This window comes from Delphinus delphis, chromosome 13, assembly GCF_949987515.2.
Source record: "Delphinus delphis chromosome 13, mDelDel1.2, whole genome shotgun sequence".
Taxonomy (NCBI): domain Eukaryota; kingdom Metazoa; phylum Chordata; class Mammalia; order Artiodactyla; family Delphinidae; genus Delphinus; species Delphinus delphis.
This window is the reverse complement of record NC_082695.1, coordinates 26,422,535-26,444,938: the sequence shown is the minus strand read 5'-3', so window position 1 is coordinate 26,444,938 and position 22,404 is coordinate 26,422,535. Positions and strand designations below refer to the sequence as shown.

General features: G+C 52.5%; 2 protein-coding genes across 2 annotated transcripts in view; one reads left to right on the top strand and one right to left on the bottom strand.

Annotated features, from left to right (window-relative positions):
- Positions 1-2,891: 2,891 nt before the first annotated feature.
- Positions 2,892-4,113, bottom strand: LOC132436555 (testis-specific serine/threonine-protein kinase 1). The gene has a single exon (XM_060029478.1). The coding sequence runs from the start codon at positions 4,111-4,113 to the stop codon at positions 3,007-3,009; it is 1,107 nt and encodes a 368-aa protein (XP_059885461.1). The 3' UTR covers positions 2,892-3,006.
- Positions 4,114-6,530: 2,417 nt separating this feature from the next.
- The window catches only part of DGCR2 (DiGeorge syndrome critical region gene 2), a 69,472-nt gene continuing 53,598 nt past the window's right edge, over positions 6,531-22,404 (top strand). Inside the window, exon 1 of the mRNA XM_060028539.1 lies at positions 6,531-6,785. Coding sequence (XP_059884522.1) covers positions 6,707-6,785 — 79 coding nt within the window. The 5' untranslated portion in view covers positions 6,531-6,706. The remainder of the gene's footprint in view (positions 6,786-22,404) is intronic.

Here is a 22,404-nt window from a genome sequence, read left to right as displayed (position 1 = left end):
GAGGAAGTCCTGTTTGTGGGTGGGTGGGTGGGAGTGACTGTGGAACCCGCATGCAGGGGATCAGCAGGGCTCCCCCAGGTGCCGACAGGTGTGTTGTCCTGGCCGGAGCACAGCGCATGGACACACCTGGAGCGTGGAGAGCTCCCTGGCAGGAGGTCTGTGTGGAAGATCTCAGCGCAGGGCAGCCGGGTCCAGATGCCAGCGGGAGTGACTGGGCTGATGCCTGCCTTTCTCCTGGGGGATTTGGTAGAAATGACCAGAACTTCACTCCTTTGTGTCACAGAGGGGCCAGCTGCGAGGCCCCCAGGTCAGGCCCCAGAAGCCAGGCACCATCCCCACCTGTCTCCCTCGCCCCCAGGTCTCTGTCGGGAGCACCCTGCACGTCTGCCCTCTTGGCCGTCCCCACCGCCTGCTTTCCCCTTTGTTGTGGGTTCTGCTCCTCCACACCCGCCCTTGCCCAAGACAGTGTGGCCTCCTTGGTTCTTGGGGGACATGGATGGAGGAGGCATGTGCCAGCGGACCTGCCAGGCGTGGAGCGGGCGGCTCTGCCCAGGATGTGCACGCAGGGGCAGGGGCTGCTGGTGCACTGGGTTGGGGGGATGTTAGACTGGATGGGGGCTCAGGGTTCTCCTGGCTACGGGCCTGTGGGTCCCAGACCTGCAGACCCTGGGACGCCCCCCGCGGAGCTTTGGCCTCTATTTCTCCACTCCATGGCATTCGAGGGTCAGCCTCAGGCCCTGGATGACATGAACAGAACCTTGCTTTTTTTGAGCCCGGAGGCCAGGGAGGTTGTCACCCACAGTATGAATGCCCTGCGGCTGGGCCGTGACACAGGGATATGGAGCTGTGAGGTCAGAGAGCTGGGGCTGGACTAAGGGAGGCTGGAAGGCTGAGGTCTGAGGTCAGGCCACACGGAGGAGGACGGGGACTGCAGTGCGTGTGATGGTCAGCGCATCAGCGTGGTGAGGTCATGCATAGTGAGAGCATGCGGGGGCGGGAGGGAGCACGGAGGCCACATTGAGGGTCTTGATCCTAAAGCTTCGGGATCAAGGGGCTGAAAGGGTCTAAGCCCAGGGCATGTGCAGTGGAATAGCTCACAGGAGTAGCCCGGCATCTAAGGCCACCCGGCATCACGCACCTGGGCCTCTGCTCCGCACTGTGTGATTTCTGGCAGTTGCCCCACCCTCTCTGAGCCATCTCCCCACCTGTAAAGCACACAGTAGGTGCACCTTCCTGAGGTCCCTCCTGCCCAGGCTTGCCTCCGGGCTGGGCTGCAATGAGTCGCTCCCAGGCCCCCTTGCATCACGCTGCCCTCTGCCCCAATGACCTCACTGATGACGGAGGAGGTTCACAAGCCTCCTGGGACGTCCCCACCCCTGCTGGCCCCATGGGCTCTGGAATTCCACTCTACTGCTAGGCGAGCTGTGTGACTCTGGGCTCCCGGGTCCTCCAGGACTACTCTGCAGCGGTTCTGTCCTGGGCCCTGGGCACTCGTAGGCCTGCCCTGGCAGAGGCCCCCAGAAGGCTTTGTGTGTGGAGGCCGTGGCCCCTTGGCCAAACCTGGAGAGATGGGCAGGGCTGCAGGGCTGCGTCCACAAGCAGGGCTATGGCACGTGGCAGGGGGCTGGGAGGCCAAGAGGAGGCCAGACCTGGGAGGACCTCAAGGGCTAGGTGTGGGGATCCTTCCCGCAGGCAGTGGGAGCCAGACTGGGTGCAGAAGGAGGGCTCTGGCCACCATGGGCGGCGATGGGAGAACAAGGACAGGGGCCTAGGTGGTGGCTGAGCCTTGACACATGGGGATGCGCAGCTCTGGGGACACAGGATGTGTGGAGGTGGCTGTGGGGAGACGGAGGAGTCAGGCAGAGGCCACGTCTGGGGCACTCACTGGACCTCACGTCTCCCAAGACACCAGCAGGGGCGGAAGGAGAGGCGAGCCTGAAGGCTCTTGTTCTCTTTATGTGTTAAACCCACAGGTTCATGCAAGGTTGTCAGGCGCACGTGCAGATCAGGAGGAGAAAGCAGCTGCCGCGGCATAACCAGGGTGAGGACAGCGTGAGAACCGGCACGGCGGGCCCTGCAGTGCCCAGCAGCCGGCGATGCGCACGCGGGCCTGCTCCCTCTGCAGATACCATGGCCGCAGGCCAGGCACGTGTGCGAAGGACGCCTGTGCCCTCCTGCTCGCCAGTGTCCACTTATCTGCTTTGGCAGGAGCGTCACCCCTGGGAGAGACTGGGACCAGAGGGGAACAAGATGTGTTCAGACCACACAGTGACTGCGGGACATGCAGGCTGGAGAGGGGCTGGCCATGTAGCAGGGCCCCTGCTGCCAGGGGATGCCCATGAGGCGGCATGACTCAGGGCGCTGTCGGGAACTGGGTGCTGGCAGGACATGGGGGACCCTGGAGCCAGAGCAGAAAGAGCTGCCCACGGGGAGGGGCTCGAGGGAGGCTGGTCTGCCTGCCTCTACAGGTTCTCCCCACCGGCAGCCTTGTGGGGCTGTTGAGGACCCAGGCCCCGTGGGGAAGGCCCCCGCCTCCCAGCCCTCCTCTGCCCGCAGCCACCTGCTCTTCGTGCTCCTCTCCAGACCAGCATCACACTCATGGGCCTCCCTCTTGAAGCAATGTCTTCCTTACTCAGCTTTGCTCCGGTCCAGGGCCTGAGGTCATGGTCAGGGCTGGGCACACAGGGCTGCGTTTGCCCAAGCGGGAGGTGAAGCGCAGCGCGGTCTGAGAGTTGGGGCGGGGGGAGTGCAGGATCCTCTCCCTGGGCGACCAAAGCCCGCAGGGCAAAGACACCGACCTCGGGGTCTGCAGTAATATAGTGATTTATTGCTTCTTTAGCCACATGAGTTACCAAGGTCAAAGGGAGGGGGAAGAAACTGACGAAAATAGCGGCTCATCTGGGACTGTCTTCCTTCTCGGCTTGTCCCTTGGCTTCTTTGGAGCTCAGGCTTGAGGCCATGAACTCTAACTCATTTTCTGCCGGCCCCCTGGGCCGCGAGAGCTGACTAGGTGTGTGTCTCTGAAGGCTGCGGGGGGGCCCCTTCCTTGATCTCCTTGCTGGGCTGCTTGCTGGTGAGGCCCATGGCCTCTGACTGCTTCAACACCTGCACTGCCAGTGCCTCCTCCTCAGGTCTTGTCTCCGCCCAGGCCTTGGGCCGGGCCTCTTCCCGGGTCTCCAGCTTGGTGGCAGACTTCTTGTCGGAGCTGGGCTCAGGAGTCCACGGGTGCTCGGTGGCCCGAGAGCTCTCCCCCTCCTTGTTGATGGCTGCAGAGGACAGGCCCCAGGCCTTGGGCTGCACCCAGCAGTGGCTGAGGATCTCATCTATGTGCAGCCGCCGGTTGACGTCCGGCTGCAGCATGCGGTAGATGAGGTCCTTGCACTCGCCCGTCAGGTGCTTAGAGCGCGGGAAGTTGACGCGATGCTCCTTCTGGATGCGCAGCATCTTCTTGATGTTGGAGTCGTCATACGGCATGGAGCCGCAGACCATGATGTAGAGAATCACGCCTAGGCTCCAGATGTCATACACCTTGGGCTGGTAGGGGATGCCCTGAAGCACCTCAGGGGCCGCGTACGCCGCCGACCCACAGAAGGTCTTGCTCATTGTCAGTCGGCCGCTGTCATCCCGCAGGCAGCGCTTGGAGAAGCCAAAGTCAGACAGCTTGATGTTGAAATCTTTGTCGAGGAGAAGGTTCTCACACTTGAGGTCTCGGTGGACAACATCCAGGTCGTGGCAGTACTTGATGGCTGAGGACAGCTGGTGGAACTTCTTGCGCGCATCGTCTTCCTGCAGGGACCCCCGGGTCTTGATGAACTCAAGGAGGTCGCCCTGGACCCCGAGCTCCATGACGATGTAGACCTTGCCGTCGGAGGTCTCAAAGATCTCGTAGGTCTTGATGATGGAGCGGTGGTTTAGCATGGCCAGAATCTCAATTTCCCGGGGAAGGAACTTCTCCAGGAAGTCTGTGGGGGCTTTCTTGCGGTCGATGATCTTGACCGCCACGTTGAACTTCAGGCGCTCAGAGTAAGCAGATTTGACTTTAGCATACGAGCCCTCTCCCAAATTGATTCCCATGATGTAGCCTCGTCGCTTGAGGACGGCAGCATCATCCATGGTGCTGGGAGCACCCAGTGCCCCTGAGGCTGCCCTCTACATCCCTGCAGGACATGGGCCAGCGGCGTCCTCATTTACACTGTGGACAGAGAGTCCTCTGGCCTGCCTCCTAGAGGCCAAGACTCTGGGGTGGAACATTCGGCATTGTCTCCCTGGTGACTTCAGTGGGTGAAGTCATAAAGGAGGACTGCCCTGGGGAATGAGGCTCTGGCCTGAACCACTAAGACTCGGAACCCTGGAAGGCCGGCCAGTGGGCTGCAGCAGACAGAAGGCCAGCGGAGCATGGCCTCATCCTCGGCTGGGACCCAAGGTAGGAGGGGGATGTGGGGAATGCATCGGTCAGCCCAAGCCTCCAAACCAGAGCCAGGCCTGCTGGTGGAGCGGCGGGTTTATTTCTGCAACCCGGGGTACCCCTGGAAATCCAGGGCAGGCAGTCCCATCACTCTGGGTCTCAGCAGGAAACAGGAGAGACACTCAAGTTAGGACTGTCTGAGGAGGGTTTAATAAGGGGATGATTTACCAACATGGAGCAGAGTGTAGAGAACCCTGAGTAGTAACGGACCGCTGGAAGAAGGGTGGTCGCTGGGACCTGGGAAGAGGAGTACAGGGAGGGCCGACTTGACAGAAGCAGTGATCTCAGGTGGAGGCCACAGGACCCCACGGGGTGGGGGGGAAACGTCCCTGACCTCTTCTCCCTCCCTGCAGCCCTAAAAGCCCTTGATAATGTCCACGCAGGCAGCCTGCTGGCTGCACAGCAAGGCCGAGAAGGGGGAGGTGGGTCAGGAGGGGCAAGGATCCTGGCCCAGTGGTCAATGCAGTTTAGGAAGCTGGGGCTCTGCCCGCTTGCTGTGTGGTCTGCTGGACTTTTCACTTTCCTGTGCTGCTCTCCTCATCCGAACCTTTGCTGGCCGGCTCTGTGGGGTACAACCGGCAAGGGTTTCTGCTCTTGGCTGTGAGTTCCCTCCTGGGGGTCTGACCATCCATAGCCCTGGCTGGGCTCCCAGGGCAGATCTGGGACTGGGGGCAGAAGGTGGGCCTGGACTCCTCTCAGTGCAGCAGCTTCTCCCGGGAATGCTCCCTGAGGATGTGCTAACAGGGCAGCATTGGACAGGGATCGCCGTTTCCACCAGCAGTGGGGCCCCTCTGCTGTGGGCCCCTGTTGTATGCCACGCCCTGAGGGGACAGGAGTGGGCAGGTCTGGCCTAGCCTTGGGGTTGACTTTGGCCATATCCGTCCAGAGGGAGTGGGTGCCCCTCTCAGATGACCCTGAATGTCACAGGCTGGAATCCTGGGATGCTCGGGAGGACCATGCCCTGAAGGGGCTTGGGGTGACTGCTCCTGGAGAGTGATTTGGTGGGCTGGAGGTGGGCAGGGCTGGGCTGGGTGCCCACCAGCCTTGGCCCTCCCCCTTTTCTCTGCTCCCATCCCCACCCTTTTCCCCACCCTCTTCCCCACCCTCTTCCCCACCCTGACACCCTGGGCAAGCACTTGTGTGCGCAGCTGGTGGTCCTTTCTTTGGAGGACTTGCTCCTCTCTCGTCAGGGACACCCCACCTACTGTGTACCCTCCCATGGTGACAGGTGCGCGGCCAGCGCTCGGAGCGCTGTCCCTGGCGGCTTCCCTCCGTGCAGACGGGCCTGCTGTGGCGGCAGCTGTGCTGCGTCCTCCTGTCCCCGCTGTGCGGGCAGCGGCGTTCCTCCACAGGGGGCTTTGCTCCGTCTCTAGGATCTGGGCTTCCCTGTCAGCTCTCCTTGTGTGACCCTCCTTGAGGCTACTCCCTCATCCGTTTGAAACGTTTCAGTTGTATGTGCCCGTGAAGCCACACCTGCGTGTTCCTCACGAGGTGGAACCACCTCCGGAACCTCCTCAGGGTTAGGCCGGGTCCCTCCAGTTTTCCTCATCCCTCTCCGCAGCGGTTCGGCCTTTAAAAGACGACTTTGGGGCGCACTCTTGGGCCACTGACCGGACCTGGGGCTGCAGGTGCACGAGATGTTAAGACGCTAGGTCTCCCAGGGCCCTCTTCACCCGGTGCCCATCCCCACCCCGCCCACCGGCTCCCGTGCGCCCCACCCCTCCATTCAGGCCCCACCCCTCCATTCAGGCCCCACCCCTCCATTCAGGCCCCGCCCCAGGACCGCCCCGGCCCCTCCACGCCCCGCCCCTTCCGTGTCTGTCATCTCGGCCCCGTCGCTGAGGCTCCGCCCACGAGCCTTTCCTCTCTGCTCAGCCAATGGCACCTTTGACTCCTCGTAGTTCCGCCCCCGAAGGGCCCACCCCTCAGCCACCGCCCCGCCCTTGGGCCCCGCCCCTTCCGGCCACTGCGCATGGGGAACACGCAGGCCCCACCCCCTCTCGGCGCTCATTGGCCGGCGCGGGCGGCGCGGGCGGGGGCGGGGCGGTGCGGACCGAGCAAGACGGCCGCCATCTTGCGCGGGGCCAAAGTCGGAGCGCGCGCCTGTTCGCGGCCCCTGGATTCTACTCCCGCAGCGTCCTCGCCTGGCCTGGCCCCAGCCCGGCCCGACCCTCGGCCCGGCCTGGCCCGGCCTCCCCGCGGGGTCGCGCGGCCGCCCCGGGGACGATGAACGGAGGATAAATGGTGCCCAAGGCAGACAGCGGTGCCTTCCTGCTGCTCTTCCTGCTGGTGCTCACGGTCACCGAGCCGCTGCGGCCAGGTGCGCAGTGGTGGGGGCGGGGGCGCGGGCGGGGCGCGGGGCGGGGGCGCTGGGACCCCTACCTCGCCGGGCCCTCACTTTGCGCTCGGCGGTCGACGGAGCGGGAGCAATGGGGGTCAGGCTGGGGGCGGAGGGGGCGGCTCGGGGCACCTGGAAGCTCCTGGCTGGTCACGGTCGCTCGGCCCGGGAGCCGCCGAGCCGGGCACCGGGGGTGTTCCTGGTCTGTGACCCTCAGATGCTTTTGGAGCCCCCGGGGGCTTGCGTTTTCTGAAGGAAGCCTGTGGTGGGGAATTGGGATCGCGGCAGCAGAAGGTCCTGGACGATCCTTATCTCTTTCTGATGTACCTCCTCCTCCAGCGAGACATCAAGACCCCAAATGCAAGGCCGATTTATCTGTCAGGCACAGGAGGCCGGGGGTCCAAGGTGATTTTGGTGGACTGTAAGAATGTTTTCTTTTACAGTCAGCAGGAAAAACCCCTAAACTTTCAGGTTGAAGGAAATACTGTTAACATGCACATATAAATACATTCGTTTATATATTGGTGCAGTTGAAAAGTGTGGTTCTTGATTTTTTTTTTTAAATGTTGGAAGGGGCCCATGAAGGCAGAAGTGTCCAGGGCTCCTTGTGTGGGTGCTGTTAAGACCTGGGTGTGTACAGCAGGCAGGGGAGCACAGCAGTGTGCAGCCTCCCCAGTCAGGCTCCTGCCTGGGCACGCTGCACCTCTTGCTGCCTCTGCCATCTGTATGGAGTGCTCTGCCTCCTCCCCAGTGTCCACTTGGTAGCCAGGACCCTGGCCCACACTCAGCTGGAGTGTCCAGCGATGCTTCTCTGGACGGTGGGGTGACTGGTTGTGGGGTGGCCCTGGTAGGAACGGAAGCCAGCACTTGTGGAGGAGAGTGCTGTATGGGCTCTTGGGGACCAGAGCCAATGGATTTGTGGGCTCTTGTGATTATGTTCTTTAGAAAACATGTTTATACCTGTGGAGAAGTGAGAGTCATCCCGTCTGACTTCTGGGTCCCGATTTTGCACATTATGTCAGTGGACTCTGAGGGGTGGAGCCACACGTCATACATGTCTTTCTTGGGGTGTCTCTGGTTCCGGGTCCAGCATCTCCTCCCTGGGTGGATGGATGTGACTGATGTCCCCAACTCCTTTTCCATCTGTCCACATATCCTGCCAGCTGGCCAGGAGCAATTCAGAAAGTGTCTTGGCGTGGCTCCCCACCTGCCCATCACTAGGGATGCTCAAATGAAGAGAATATACCCTCCCTGTAGGAGTGCTCTTCAGGTGTGGAAGCAGAGTTGAGGTAGTGGCAGAGGTGGCTAACCGTGTGCCCCTGCAAAGCAGGGGGGACTTCAGGAGGCCTCACACTCAGGTCTGAGTTGGGGCAGGGGGTGGCTCTGGTTGAGGGAGCAAAGTTATACTATTCATTCCATGACTCCCCACATCAGAACTTTGCAGCAGCCCCTGGTGGTGTCTTGAGTTGCCCTGCAAAACCTGGGGGGCTCCAACTGGCTCCCTGCTTTTGGTTGGGCAGCAAGGTGGGTCTCACTCTGGGTCAGATGTTCTCCTTGGGTACCTGTATGTGCTGTGTCCTTCCAGGCAGGGTCTGCTGGCTGGCGCCTGGGAGGGGGGCTTTTCTGGTCTTAGTCTGCATGCATTTTCTCAGAGTCCTGGCTTAGACCCACACTGGGGTGTGAGGAGGGAACCAGGCAGACCTGCTTCCCAGGAGGCTTTCTGCCAGGTGGAGCACTTTTGGCTCCCCTGATGCAGGCTAGGGTGTGAGGCCTTTCACAGAGTGGGACAACAGGAAAGTGCTGAACTTGACCTTCTGCCACAATGTCTTTTATTTTTTATTTTATTTATGTATTTGGCTGTGTTGGGTCTTTGTTGCTGTGCGCGGGCTTTCTTTAGTTGCGGCAAGCAGGGGCTAGTGTTCGTTGCAGTGCATGGGTTTCTCATTGTGGTGGCTTCTATTGTGGAGCACAGTCTCTAGGCATGTGGGCTTCAGTAGTTGTGGCACTCGGGCTCAGTAGTTGTGGCTCATGGGCTCTAGAGCGCAGGCTCAGTAGTTGTGGCGCACGGGCTTAGTTGCTCCGCGGCATATGGGATCTTCCTAGACCAGGGCTCGAACCCGTGTCCCCTGCATTGGCAGGCGGATTCTTAACTACTGCGCCACCAGGGAAGTCCCCACAATGTCTTTTATTTATTTATTTATTTTTATTTTTATTTTTTTTCCCCACAATGTCTTTTAAATGCATGTTTGATCTTGGTTGATTGAGGATGCGTTATATGCCAGGGGCACTCAGGTGATCCCTGTGGGTTAGATACTGTTGCTACCTCCATTTTACAGATGGGGGAAATGAAACAGAACTCATGACACCAGGTGGCTGGGATGAGGTTTCAGTCCTAGAAGTCTGGTCTGTCCGCCATCATGCACCCTTGGCTCTTTCCCTTCCAGCTGTCTATGTCCTGCCCTGTCTGTCCTTAACACCGGCTGTGGACCCCCAGGCCACCTCTGTTCCCCTGATCCACCCAGTGGTTCTCCAGGTGAGGGTGCAGAACTTTTTCCATCTGAATACTCTGATCTGAGGGCTAGAACCAGCCCTCTTCTCAGGTCCCTGCTGTGATCAGGCATCATGAATGACAGTGGTGTGTGTTGTATACTCTGGGGCTGTGGTGAGAAAAAAAGGGTGGGGACCTCTTCGAGGGGTGACAAACATGGAGGGGCATTTGGGGGCCACCGACTGCGATACCATCACAGTGACCTTTCTCCATCTGCATCCCATTCTCAGGGAATGCAGCATCAAGTGTTCTAAAACCGTGTTTTTCTAGCTTCAGTTACGAAAGGAAATCCTGCCATGGTTTTGGCCACAGCTCCATCCAGGATGACCCCACCATGTACTTGCCTTCACTGAGTGAGCTGAGGCCGCAGTTCTGGAAGAGCTTGTTTTCACCTGTTTGGCCTGATAGGGGACGCTGTCTTCCTTGTGCTTCTGGGAAGCTGGCTGGGAGAGGCCAGTGATGTGCATGAGGTCACACAGCTGAGGAGCAGCAGAGCTGGGGCACAGACCAGGGTGTGTGTGGCGGGCTGGCTCCTAGTTCAGGGTTCTGTCCCCTGTGCCACTCGGGACCCCTCCTGCTGGCTGTGCCGAACTGACAAATCCTCAGTGAGCCAGCCAGTGCCTGTGGCCTCTGGAGCAGCACATGGGTTAGTGAACAGGAAGAGGGGGGATATTTCACAAGCAGATGTGGCCAAAGCTCACAGACGGAGCTGGAAAGTGGAGTCTGCCCGGAGCTTGCCAGGCGCCTCCCGAGTTTGGAGCCCCTGCTCAGCCCCAACCCACAGCACTGCCGAGCTTGTCCTGGTGACAGATGGGGCTTTGGGCCTAACACTTGGATTCTTTTTACTTGGAAAGTAGCATAATAGACTTTCCAATCTCACTAGCTAATGAATTGTTCTTTTTTTTTTTTATAAAGAAATATTTTGCTGGGGAATGGTTTCATACTTACAGAAGAGTTGCAGGGAGAAAATTAGTGCAAAGAGCCCTGCGCATCCTCTGCCCAGACCTCCCTGTTAGCATATTGCCTCATCTGCCTTACCCCCACTCTCCCCGCCCTGAGGGCATGTGTGTACGTGTGCACGTGTGTATATATGCAGGTGCACACATGGTTGTTTTCTGAACCATTTGAGAGTAAGTGGAAGATGTTGTGACCCTTCCCCCCCATCACTCTGGCCAGTGCTGAGAGCAGAGATGAATAGTGATGCCTCCCTGCCTGCTGCATGCTGTGTGCGGGCGCCGTGTCACCGTGGCGAAGGGGAAAGGCAGCACTGCAGCCAAAGCTTGCTTGGCCCCAGAGCCTGAGTCAGGGGTAGAGTTTCACTTGGTGGTTCTGGTCTCAGGAGTGAGGGGTGTGTGGCTGCTGCACTTTGGCACATGTGTGTGCGCCTCTGTGGCTTCTCTGGCCCAGATTGCTGTCATCGCCGCCCTCCCTGTCCCTCTCAGGCCTGACTTCCCCCCACCCGTGAGCAGCAGCACTGACTGGGCTGCCCTGCACCGGTGGGGATCCCATAGCTCACACTGTCCTCTGCCTCCCTGGCACTGAGCACAGGGCGATACCTGGTAGTTGACTCTGAGTGCAGTGTGTCAGTGACAGCGTTTAGGAGCTGGGAGATAGCAGGGGCCCACTAAACGTCTTTTCCTCCAGCAGCTGCTGGGCTGCTCCCTTGTCCCTGTGCTTGGTGTCTGGGTGCTGAGGAGTTGGTGAGCGGCCCCTTCCCCTTCCAGGCTGCGGAGCAGGCCAGTGTGATCCCAAGAGCCCAATTTTGGACCGGTAGTTTGTTTGCCAGTCAGAGTGATGGGTGGGCTTGCAATGTTGTTATTGACCTGGGATGTTTCATGAAAGAAGTCACATCTTGTCCTGCGGCTCCAAGCTTGGCCCTGTCAGCCTCTGCAGGGCAAGTCCAGGGGAGGGTGAATGGCCTGTGGGCCGTGGTCGGAGCGTGGTGACCCGGGGTCCCAGAGTGTTCTGGGGCTTCTGGGCATCCATCTGGGAGAGAGGAAAGCCAAGGTCTGGGGTTGCTTCCCTGGAGCTTCTGCTGGATCCAGGTGAGTCCAGGGTGGTGGTTTGAGAACAAGAAGCCTAGTGCTGCACTGTCCAGGGTCTGGCCCCACTCTGCTGCCCACTGTGTGCCTTCTCGTTGCCTCAGTTTCCTCATCTGTGACATGGACATAATAACAGAGTGTATGTACTTTGTGGAGATATGAGAATGAAAGTGGATTGGTATCAAGTTCTAAAAAGTGTAAAGATGTAAAGCAAATGCTCCACAGAAGCTGTGAGCATTATCCATGAATTGCATTCAGGGAGTGTAGGACCCCCTGAGAGCGTGGACGTGCCAGCACACGAGGACGTATTTCTCGGGAGAGCCCCCCGACTCGGAGGCAGGGAGTGCAGTGGCTGTGACCAGTGCCTGATGCTTCGTGAGTGCTGAGTCCAGCTGCCACCGGAGGTGGGGGGTGGCTTGCCCAGAGCCCCCCAAACAGTCACAGCACTTTGGACAGGGCCAGGATTGTTCACGCTGACATGGTTTGCTCTTTGTCACATGCATGCTGGGTCTCCTGGGCCTGGTCTGGCACAGAGTGGGTGCTCAGAAATCAGTTATTGAACAAATGCACAAATGGCTGTTTATATTTTGACATAAAGAGCAACGGCTCCCTTTGCCAGCGGGCCTCGCAGCTGCCCTGGTGTGGGTGGCAAGGACCAGGGACTCGGGGGGGCCTGCTGCAGAGCCAGCTGGCCCGGGCCTCACGCTGTTGTGGGGAGGATCGTTCCTGCAGGCGTGAGCTGCCCTGAGAGGTGAGGGCAGGTGAGACTTCTCATCGCTGTGGGTCCTCACTGAAGAAGCTCACCAGCCGCCCAGGCGGGGGCTGCGAGGGGCTGGGGGGGGGCAGGCTGCCCCACCGATGGCTGTGCCCTCTGCCCAAGGACGTGGCCCGCCCTTCCCAGGCTGGCGCACTACACTGGCCTCGCTCGAGAGCCGACGGGTGTGGGGGCCGCACACGCTCGCCTCTTGCCTTCTCTCCCTCCTCTCCACCTGGCGTGGCCATTGCTCCAGTCACCGGAGCTGGCTCTTGTCCTTCATGCCCCTGCCCCTTCCAGTCCCTTGCTGTAGGCTGGCTTCCGGGCCCCTGGCTGCGAGCTGTCAGTCCAATCAGCTTGTGGTCTGTCTTTCTGTCCTCAGCTGTTGACAGCTCCATGTTGGACAGGCGGGGGCTGAGAGCAGAGCCCTGTGTGGATGCTGTACTACAAGGGCCTCCGGGTCCACCTTGAGTCCCTGCCCTGCTGGGAAGCCTCCTTCCTCCCTGGGGACCCTCCTTTGCAGTTGGTCGCTGTGGGGAGGATTGCCTGGGGTTCCACGAGGCACTGGACAGGGGGCAGGAGCCACCGTGAGGGCGTTCCGGAGGGTCGGTCTGGAGATGTAAGGCTCTAGGACCCCCTGCGCACTTGCCACCGTGTCTACTGACGTGGGGGCCTTTTCATGTGTCACTCGCGGCTTCCTAGGGTCCCTGGGTCGGTCAGTTACCCACAGAGCTTCATGGTCATATGAGATGGAACGGGAGGCCTGGAAGGGCCTGGAAAGGATGCGGCGGGCTCTGTAGCAGCCGTCTGGGGGTCTGTTGGCCACTTCTGGAAGGGAGAGGTTCTTCAGATTCTCTCCTCCACCCCATCCGTGCGAAGGACGTGGGTCCAGACCGGTGTGTGAGCTGTGGAAAAGCCCAGCACAGTCTGGAAATATGATGGCGGGTTTTTTTTCACACTTATAAAAATTCATACATTATTTTATGTAAATGGAATTATACTTTTTTTTTTTTTTTTTTTTTTGCGGTACGTGGGCCTCTCACTGTTGTGACCTCTCCCGCCGCGGAGCACAGGCTCCGGACGCGCAGGCTCAGCAGCCATGGCTCACGGGCCCAGCCGCTCCGCGGCATGTGGGATCTTCCCAGACCGGGGCACCGAACCCGTGTCCCCTGCATCGGCAGGCGGACTCTCAACCACTGCGCCATCAAGGAAGCCCAGAATTATACTTTTTTTTTACAAGTTTTTATTTTTACTTTTCCATTTGGCAGTGTTTTGGAGGTCTTTGTGGGTAAGTCCATACAGCTTTACTTCATTCTTTTTTTTTTTTTTTTTTTTTTTTTTTTTTTAAGACAAGCCTTTCTAAGAACTTTCCTCAGTCTTGTTTTGCCTGCGGGGCCTTCTTCCCCGCGGGGCCTTCTTCCAGGGGACCTCTTATCACAACTTTTCCTCAACCCGAAGCTGCAATTTAGAGAGCTGCACAGTTGGAGATGGTGGCAGGTGCTGAGGATCTGATCTCGTGGGCTTGTCTCAGCCTAAAACCATCTGCAGCAGCTCCAGGTCGACTCCTGGTTTTTACATGTATTTATGCTATAACTCTAATTCGTGTGCTTATTTACCTAAATGACATAATTTCACCAAGGATAATTTAGACTCAGAGTGACCATTTAGAGGAACTTTGACATGAACAAAATTACTAGAGGAACTTTGACATGAACAAAATTACTCATTTGTGAGGTGCCTTACTGGCAAAAGCGAAAGCAAATCCTAAGATCCAATGATCTGCATGTTTTATTGGCATGAAGAAGCCTTAATTCCAAAAAGAATTAAGATTTCAAAGTATCTTCCTTCAGAGGAAGGCAGAGGGTTACCTCGTTCTTTTTCCAAAACTTTTTTAACTTTGAAAACATTTCATGCTTCTAGAAAAGTGGCAAAAATAGTACTGTGAACTCCAACTGTATACAGTTCACTTAAATTTACCGATTGTGACATCTGACTCGTCCCACATCTGCACGCTTTTTGTGTGTGTGTGCGCGCACGTCCAGAGATGAAATGTATCTGCACACACAGACATGACCCTTCATTTCTAAGTTCCTTTCCCCTATTTCCTGAGAACAAGCCATTCTCCTGGAAGCACGTTTAGGACTGCTAACACGGGGGTAGTACCATGAGCCATATCCCCACTTTGCCAGTTGTCCCATTCACCACACATTTTTCCCCCCAATTCAGGATCCAGCCCGGGATCATCTACTGCATTTAATCGTCATGTGCATTTAATGTTCTGAAATCTGGGACAGTTCCCTAGCTTTCTTTGTCTTTCGTGGTGTGGACTTTTTAAACAGTACAGGCTGGCCATTTTTTGGAATATTCCTCCTTATGGGTTTATCAGATTGTTTCCTCATGGTCAGATTCAGTTGCCGCCTCTTTGGCAGGAGTGATCCCCCGAGACATTGAGTCCCCTTCAGCGCGTGCATCCTGGGCACAGCTGGCAGCTTCTCCCAGGAATGGCCTTGTTAACTGTGGCCATGTGGTGAGGTGGCTTTGACTGCATTTCTCAACTGGAAAGGTGGCTTTCTTTCCCCCTTTGTGGTCAGCAGGTACTCGTTAGGGAGACAGATCACCTGGCCCTGTGTGGGTTTTTTTTTGTTTTTTTGTGGGTTTTTTGGGCTGCATTGGGTCTTCGTTGCTGCGTGCGGGCTTTTTCTAGTTGCAGTGAGTGGGGGCTGCTCTTCATTGTGGTGTGCGGGCTTCTCATTGTGGTGGCTTCTCTTGTTGCAGAGCACAGCCTCTAGGCTCATGGGCTCAGTAGTTGTGGCTCACGGGCTTAGTTGCTCCGTGGCATGTGGGATCTTCCCAGACCAGGACTCGAACCCATGTCCCCTGCATTGGCAGGCTGATTCTTAACCACTGCACCACCAGGGAAGCCCTGGCCCAGTGGTTTTAAGCATCTATTGATGATTCTTGCCTGAATCAGTTATTGCTGTGATGATTGCTAAATGATGGTTTTCTCTTATTCCTTTTTCATTTAGTACTAGTCTACTGTAAAAAAGCTTGTTCTTCCTCTTTAACATCGGTATGGACTCATGGATTCTTCTTATTCAATGCATGATAGTCATTATTGTCATTCATTTTGGTGATTATATTGCAGTTGTTTTGGGCAGTGGGAGCCCCTTCAGGCTGGTTCCTGTATCCTTCTGACCTGCCCCAAGCGCTGTTGAACATTCCTCATTACCAAGCTCATCTTGTATCTTTCCTGCCCCCAGCATTTTTCCACGGAGCACTGGTTCCTTTTAGTGGGAGATGGTATTCTTGGAGAAACCAAGATTTTGGTGCTAGGCATGTTCATCGCCAAGAGGACCTTGCTGCCGCTAGACCTTTCGGTCCAGCTGGGGCGTGTGTCCCTCTCTGTAGTGTGGGCGTATGGGTGTGTCCGTGTGAGTCTCTTTGTTTATAAGTTCATACTGTATCTTTAGTTCCAACCCAGCATCCCAGGGTCTTGCTTCCTTTCCCTGGTTCATATTGGTATCGCCCTTTTTCTACAATAGAACTGGAGCTGCCGACAACATCAGTAGATTTACTATTTTCTTATTCCCACAGTGCACAGAAAACCATTTCAGGAGTGCTATACCTGTTACCACTACCAACAGCAGACTGACTGAGTTTGGGAATTTTTTTTCTTTTCCAGCTCCTTTTTTTTTTTTTTTTCCTTGCGGTACGTGGGCCTCTCACTGTTGTGGCCTCTCCCGTTGCGAGCACAGGCTCCGGACGCACAGGCTCAGCAGCCATGGCTCACGGGCCCAGCTGCTCCGGGGCACGAACTCGTGACCCCTGCATGGGCAGGCGGACTCTCAACCACTGCGCCACCAGGGAAGCCCTCCAGCTCTTTTTTTGTCTTTAGACTGATGGTATGTACTCAAAGTACTGAGTCCAAAAGCTATTTGGATTAATTCTCTTCTCTTATGTGTGTCTGTTAAACAGTTAGGTTCAAAACTGTATTGATTTGAAACCACATTTATTAAACAAATAATATTGAGAAAAGTATTTACTATAATCTCATTATTATACCAAGCTTCTATTTCATCACACTAATTGGTAAGGAAACATTTCTTTTTCCAGTGGGTTGTAGTATTTTCCTGGGTAAATTAAAGTATCATTTTAGGAGTAGATATTTATAGTTTTAACATGTCAACTCTCATTAGTATATATTGCTGTTTGCTTAAAATATTTTTTCCAGTTTTGCTTTTATGGTATGAAGAGAATTATGTATGTTGAGTAGACAACCAGTCAGCAGCAGTGGAGAGAAAGGCCAAGTAAAATTTATTACAATTAAATTATTTAGATTTTAGCATTAATAAATGCTATTAATGAATGTTTTTCATTTTGTTACCTTTTGTTACTGATGGAGTATATTAGAAATTACTTTGTGGGACTTTCCTGGTGGTCCAGTGGTTAAGAATCCGCCTTGCAATGCAGGGGCTGCCAGTTCAGTCCCTGGTCGGGGAACTAAGATTCCACATGCCGTGGGGCAACTAAGCCTGTGCGCCACAGCTAGAGCGAAGCCCACGCACCGCCTGCGCACCGAAATGAAGAGCCCGCGTACGGCAGCGAAAGATCCTGCGTGCCGCAGCTAAAACCCAATGCAGCCAAAAATAAATAAATACTTTTTTTAAAGAGAAGAAATTCCTTTGTAATACTAACTGCAATGTGGTGTCCTGGATTGGATCCTGGAATGGAAAAAGGACATTAGTGGAACAAGTCTTTTGCCTGTCTTTGAATTGGGTTGTTTTTAGGCTGTTGGGTTTTAGGAGTTTTCTATATATTCTGGTTACTAACCCCTAATCAGATGCATGATTTGCAAATGTTTTCTCTTACTCTGTAGGTTGCATTTTTAGTTTGTTGTTATTTTAAGTTTGATGTAGTCCCCTTTGTCTACTTTTGCCTTTGTTGCCTGTGCTTTTGGTGTCATATCCAAGAAACCATTGCTAAATCCAATGTCATGAAGCTTTTCTCCTATGTTTTCTTCTAGGAGTTTTATAGTTTCAGGTCTTATATTTAAGTCTTTAATCATTTTGAGTTAATTTTTGTATATGGTATAAGGTAAGGGTACAGCTGCATTCTTTTGCACGTAGATGTCCACTTTTCTCAGCACTATTTGTTGAAGAGACTATCCTTTCCACATTGTGTAACCTTGCTACTCTCTCAAAGATCATTTTACCGTATATGTGAGGATTTGTTTCAGGGCTGTCTAATCTGTTCCATTGGCCTATATGTCATTGTTTATGCCACTCACTGTTTTGTTTACTGTAGTTTTGTAATTTACTATGTTTTGAAATCAGGAAGTGTGAGGCCTCCAGCTTCATTTTTATTTCTTAAGATTGTTTTGGCTGTTCAGGGTCCTTTGAGTTTTCACATTAATTTTGGGATGAATTTTTCTCTTTTGGCAAAAAAAAAAAATCATTGGCATTTTGATAAGGATCGTATTGAATCTGTAGATTGGGTAGTATTGACCTCTTTTTTTTAGAAATTTATTTATTTTCTTTATTTTTGGCTTTGTTGGGTCTTCATTGCTGCACGCGGTCTTTCTCTAGTTGCGGCATGTGGGCTTCTCATTGCAATGGCTTCTCTTGTTGCGGAGCACGGGCTCTAGGCGAGCAGGCTTCAGTAGTTGTGACTCATGGGCTCTAGAGTGCAGGCTCAGTAGTTGTGGCACACAGGCTTAGTTGCTCTGCGGCATGTGGGATCTTCCCGGACCAGGGATCAAACCTGTGTCCCCTGAATTGGCAGGCGGATTCTTAACCACTGCACCACCAGGGAAGTCCCAGTATTGACCTCTTAAGTCTTCCAGTCCATGAATATTGGATGTCTTTCTGTTTATTTCTATCTTTTTTATTTTTTTGGCTGCACCACGTAGCATGTGGAATCTTACTTCCCCAACTAGGGATTGAACCCATGCCCCCTGTAGTGGAAGCATGGAGTCTTAACCACTGGACCACCAGGGAAGTCCGTATTTGTGTCTTCTTTATTATATATTTTTAAATAAATTTATTTATTTTATTTATTTATTTTTGGCTGCATTGGGTCTTCACTGCTACATGTGGGCTTTCTCTAGTTGCATCGAGCGGGGGCTACTCTTTGTTGCAGTGCGCTGGTCTCTCATTGCAGTGGCTTCTCTTGTTGCAGAGCATGGGCTCTAGGTGCGCAGGCTTCAGTAGTTGTAGCACGTGAGCTCAGTAGTTGTGGCTCGTGGGCTCTAGAGCACAGGCTCAGTAGTTGTGGCGCACGGGCTTAGTTGCTCTGCAGCGTGTGGGATCTTCCCGGACCATGGCTCGAACCCGTGTCCCCTGCATTAGCAAGCGGATTCTTAACCACTGCGCCACCAGAGAAGCCCCTTGTGTCTTTTTTAATTTCAGCGATCTTTTGTAGTTTGTTTACTAGTGTACTAGTCGTTCACCTCTTTGGTTAAGTTTATTGCTGAATTTTTTTTTTTTTTGATGCTATTGTAAATGGAGTTGTTTTCTTAATTATCTTTTCAGGTTGTTCATTGTTAGTGTATAGAAGCACAACTAATTTTTGTGTGTTGCAACTTTGCTGTGCAACTTTGCTGAATTTGTTTATTTTGTATGCAACTTTGCTGAATTTGTTTATTAGTTCTAACAGTTTGTGTGTGTGTGTGTGTGTGATCTTTAGACATGACCTACAAGATCACATCAGCTGTGAAGAGAGATAATATTACTTCTTCCTTTCCAATTTGGATGCCTTTTATTTCTTTTTCTTGCCTAATTGCACTAGCTAAGGCTTCTAAAACTCTATCAAATAAAACAAGATTTAACTTGATAAGAAACTGCCAGATGCTTTTTCAGAGTGCTTGTGCTATTTTTTTAAAATTTATTTTAATTTATTTTTGGCTGTGTTGGGTCTTTGTTGTTGCATGTGGGCTTTCTCTATTTGCGGCGAGTGGGGGCTACTCTTGGTTGCGGTGCGTGGGCTTCTCATTGCAGTGGCTTCTCTTGTCGCGGAGCACGAGCTCTAGGTGTGCGGGCTTCAGTAGTTGTGGCACGCAGGCTCAGTAGTTGTGGCTTGTGGGCTCTAGAGTGCAGGCTCAGTAGTTGTGGCGCACGGGCTTAGTTGCTCCGTGGCATGTGGGATTTTCCTGGACTAGGGCTCGAACCTGTGTCCCCTGCATTGGCAGGCGGATTCTTTCTTTCTTTATCTTTCTTTCTTCCTTCCTTCCTTCTTTCCTTCCTTCCTTCCTTCCTTCCTCTTCCTCTCTTCCTCTCTTCCTCTCTCTCTCTCTCCCTCCCTCCCTCTCCCTTTCTTTCTTTTAACATCTTTATTGGAGTATAATTGCTTTGCGTTAGTTTTTGCTGTATAACAGTGAATCAGCTATATGTATGCATATATCCCCGTATCCCCTCCCTCTTGCGTTTCCCTCCCACACTCCCTATCGCACCCCTCTAGGTGGACACAAAGCACTGAGCTGATCTCCCTGCGTTATGTAGCTGCTTCCCACTAGCTAGCTATTTTACATTTGGTAGTGTATATATGTCAGTGCTACTCTCTTACTTCATCCCAGCTTACCCTTCCCCCTCCCCATGTCCTCAAGTCCAATCTCGACGTATGCGTCTTTATTCCTGTTCTGCCCCTAGGTTCATCAGTACCTTTTTTTTTTTTTTTTTTAGATTCTATATATGTGTGTTAGCGTACGGTATTTGTTTTTCTCTTTCTGACTTACTTCACTCTGTATGACAGACTCTAGGTTCATCCAACTCATTACAAATAACTCAATTTCGTTTCTTCTTATGTCTGAGTAATATTCCATTGTATACATGTGCCATATTTTTTTATCCATTCATCTGTCGATGGACACCTGGGTTCCTTCCATGTCCTGGCTATTGTAAATAGTGCTGCAGTGAACACTGTGGTGCGTGACTCTTTTTGAATTATGGTTTTCTCAGCGTGTATGCCCAGTAGTGGCATTGCTGGATCATATGGTAGTTCTGTTTTTAGTTTTTTAAGGAACCTCCATACTGTTCTCCATAGTGGCTGTATCAATTTACATTCCCACCAACAGTTGGCAGGTGGATTCTTAACCACGTGCCACCAGGGAAGTCCCATCAGGTGGTTCTTTTTTTTTTTTTTTTCTTTTTGCGGTATGCGGGCCTCTCACTGTTGTGGCCTCTCCCGTTGCGGAGCACAGGCTCCGGACGCGCAGGCTTAGTGGCCATGGATCATGGGCCCAGCCGCTCCGTGGCATGTGGAATCTTCCCGGACCGGGGCACGAACCCGTGTCCCCTGCATTGGCAGATGGACCCTCAACAACTGTGCCACCAGGGAAGCCCAGGTGGTTCTTTTTAATTGCATTTCCCTGTGAGTGATGATGTTGAGAAGTTTTTCATGTCCTTTTTTTTTTTTTAATTTGGCCATGCCACACGGCATGCGGGATCTTAGTTTCCTAGCCAAGAATTGTACCCATGCTCCCTGCAGTGGAAGCACAGAGTCTTAACCCCTGAACCACCTGGGAACTCCTTTTTCATGTCCTTTTTAACCATTCATTTATCTTCTTTGGAGAAGTATTTCTTCAAATATTTTGCTCACTTGTATGAGGTTTTTTGCCTTTTCGTTATTTATATTTATTGTTGAGTTGTAGAAGTTCTTTTTGTATTCCAGATATACAAAAGTTCTTAGATGTGTTGCAGATATTTTCTGTCAGTGACTTACCCATTCATTTGCTTAACTGTACTTTTAAAAACATCTGTTTATTTGTTTAGTACACTAAAATTCACTCTTCCTGTATATCATTCTTTGAGCTTTGACAAATGTAACCAGCACCACACTCAGGATGCGGAACACACTTCTGTCCCCCCGTAGTTCCCTTGTGCACCTTGTGGTCAGTGCCTCCTCTGCCTTGAGGTCCCACCTGGCAACCACTTGTCTTCTGGTAAAGTCCAGTTTATAATAATTTTTCTTCTTGGTGATGAATGTAAGCACTCTTTGCCTAACGCAGGTTCACAAAGATTTTCTTATATTTTCTCCTAGAAGTTTTATAGTGTTAGGTTTTATATTTAAGTCCTTGATCTGTTTTGGGTTAATATTAAGGTATGGGTTGAGGTTTGTTTTTCTGGGGTTTTTGTTTTTGTTTTTTTGTTTGAGTGGTAGAGCACTGGGATTTTTTATTTTTTGAAGTATAGTTGATTTACACTGTTGTGTTAGTTTCAGGTGTACTGCAAAGTGATTCAGATATGTATATGTATATATATTTATAGTTACATATATGTTTATACATATATTTATATTATATATATTCTTTTTCAGATTCCTTTCCATTGTAGGTTATTACAAGATACTGAATATAGTTTCCTATGCTATATATAGGTCCTTGTTGTTTACCTAGTTTATATATAGTAGTGTGTATCTGTTAATCCCAAACTCCTAATTTATCCCTCCTGCCCCCCACCCCTTTCCCCTTTGGTAACCATAATTTTGTTTTGTATGTCTGTGAGTTGAGCTTCATTTTTTGATATGTGGATTTCCAACTGTTTCACTACCACTTACTGAGATATTATTCTTTCTCCATTGAATTGTCTTTGTACCTTTGTCAAAAATCAATTGGCCACATTAGTGTGGGTTTATTTCTGGGCTCTGTGTTCTGTTCCATTGAACTAGGTATCTTTACTGAGCTTTTGATCAAAGAAATTGTGAATTTTGAAGAAGTCCAATTTATCAGTTTTTTCTTTTATGGTAATCTTTGCCTACTCCATGGTTGGGAAGATCTGCCTCCTTACTAGACTTTGAGCTCTGTGAGGGCAGAGACCTTGTACTTCTTCTGTTCTCGCTTGCATCCAGCACAGTACCTGGCCCCCAGGAGGCACAAGGCTCTGTTGTTTGAAGGAGCTAATGGGTTTGTCTTAAGGATTTAAATGTAAAAATGTATTCGAGGCACTTTATACACTGCTTGGCACATGCAAAATGAACTTTCAAGAATCTGATTTTGCTATAGCTGTTGTTTCTCTTGAGATGTACTGGCTATACTATACCATGGCTGTCATCAGAATATGTTTTGAGTGTTGTATGAAATTGCTGATCTATGTTACATAAGATGTGAGATAGCTGTCACTCCAGTTCTGCAAACCAGCAAGGCTTTCATCAGATTTCATGGTGAGATCAAAATGTTAACAGCCAAGTAAAAACTAAGAGTTCGGCACCATCAAACCAGCTTTACAAAAAATGTTAAAGGGACTTCTCTAGTGGAAAATAAAAGAC

Coding starts and splice junctions, on each gene's coding strand:
- LOC132436555 (XM_060029478.1), bottom strand. CDS start 4,113: ATGGATGATGCTGCCGTCCTCAAGCGACGAGGCTACATCATGGGAATC.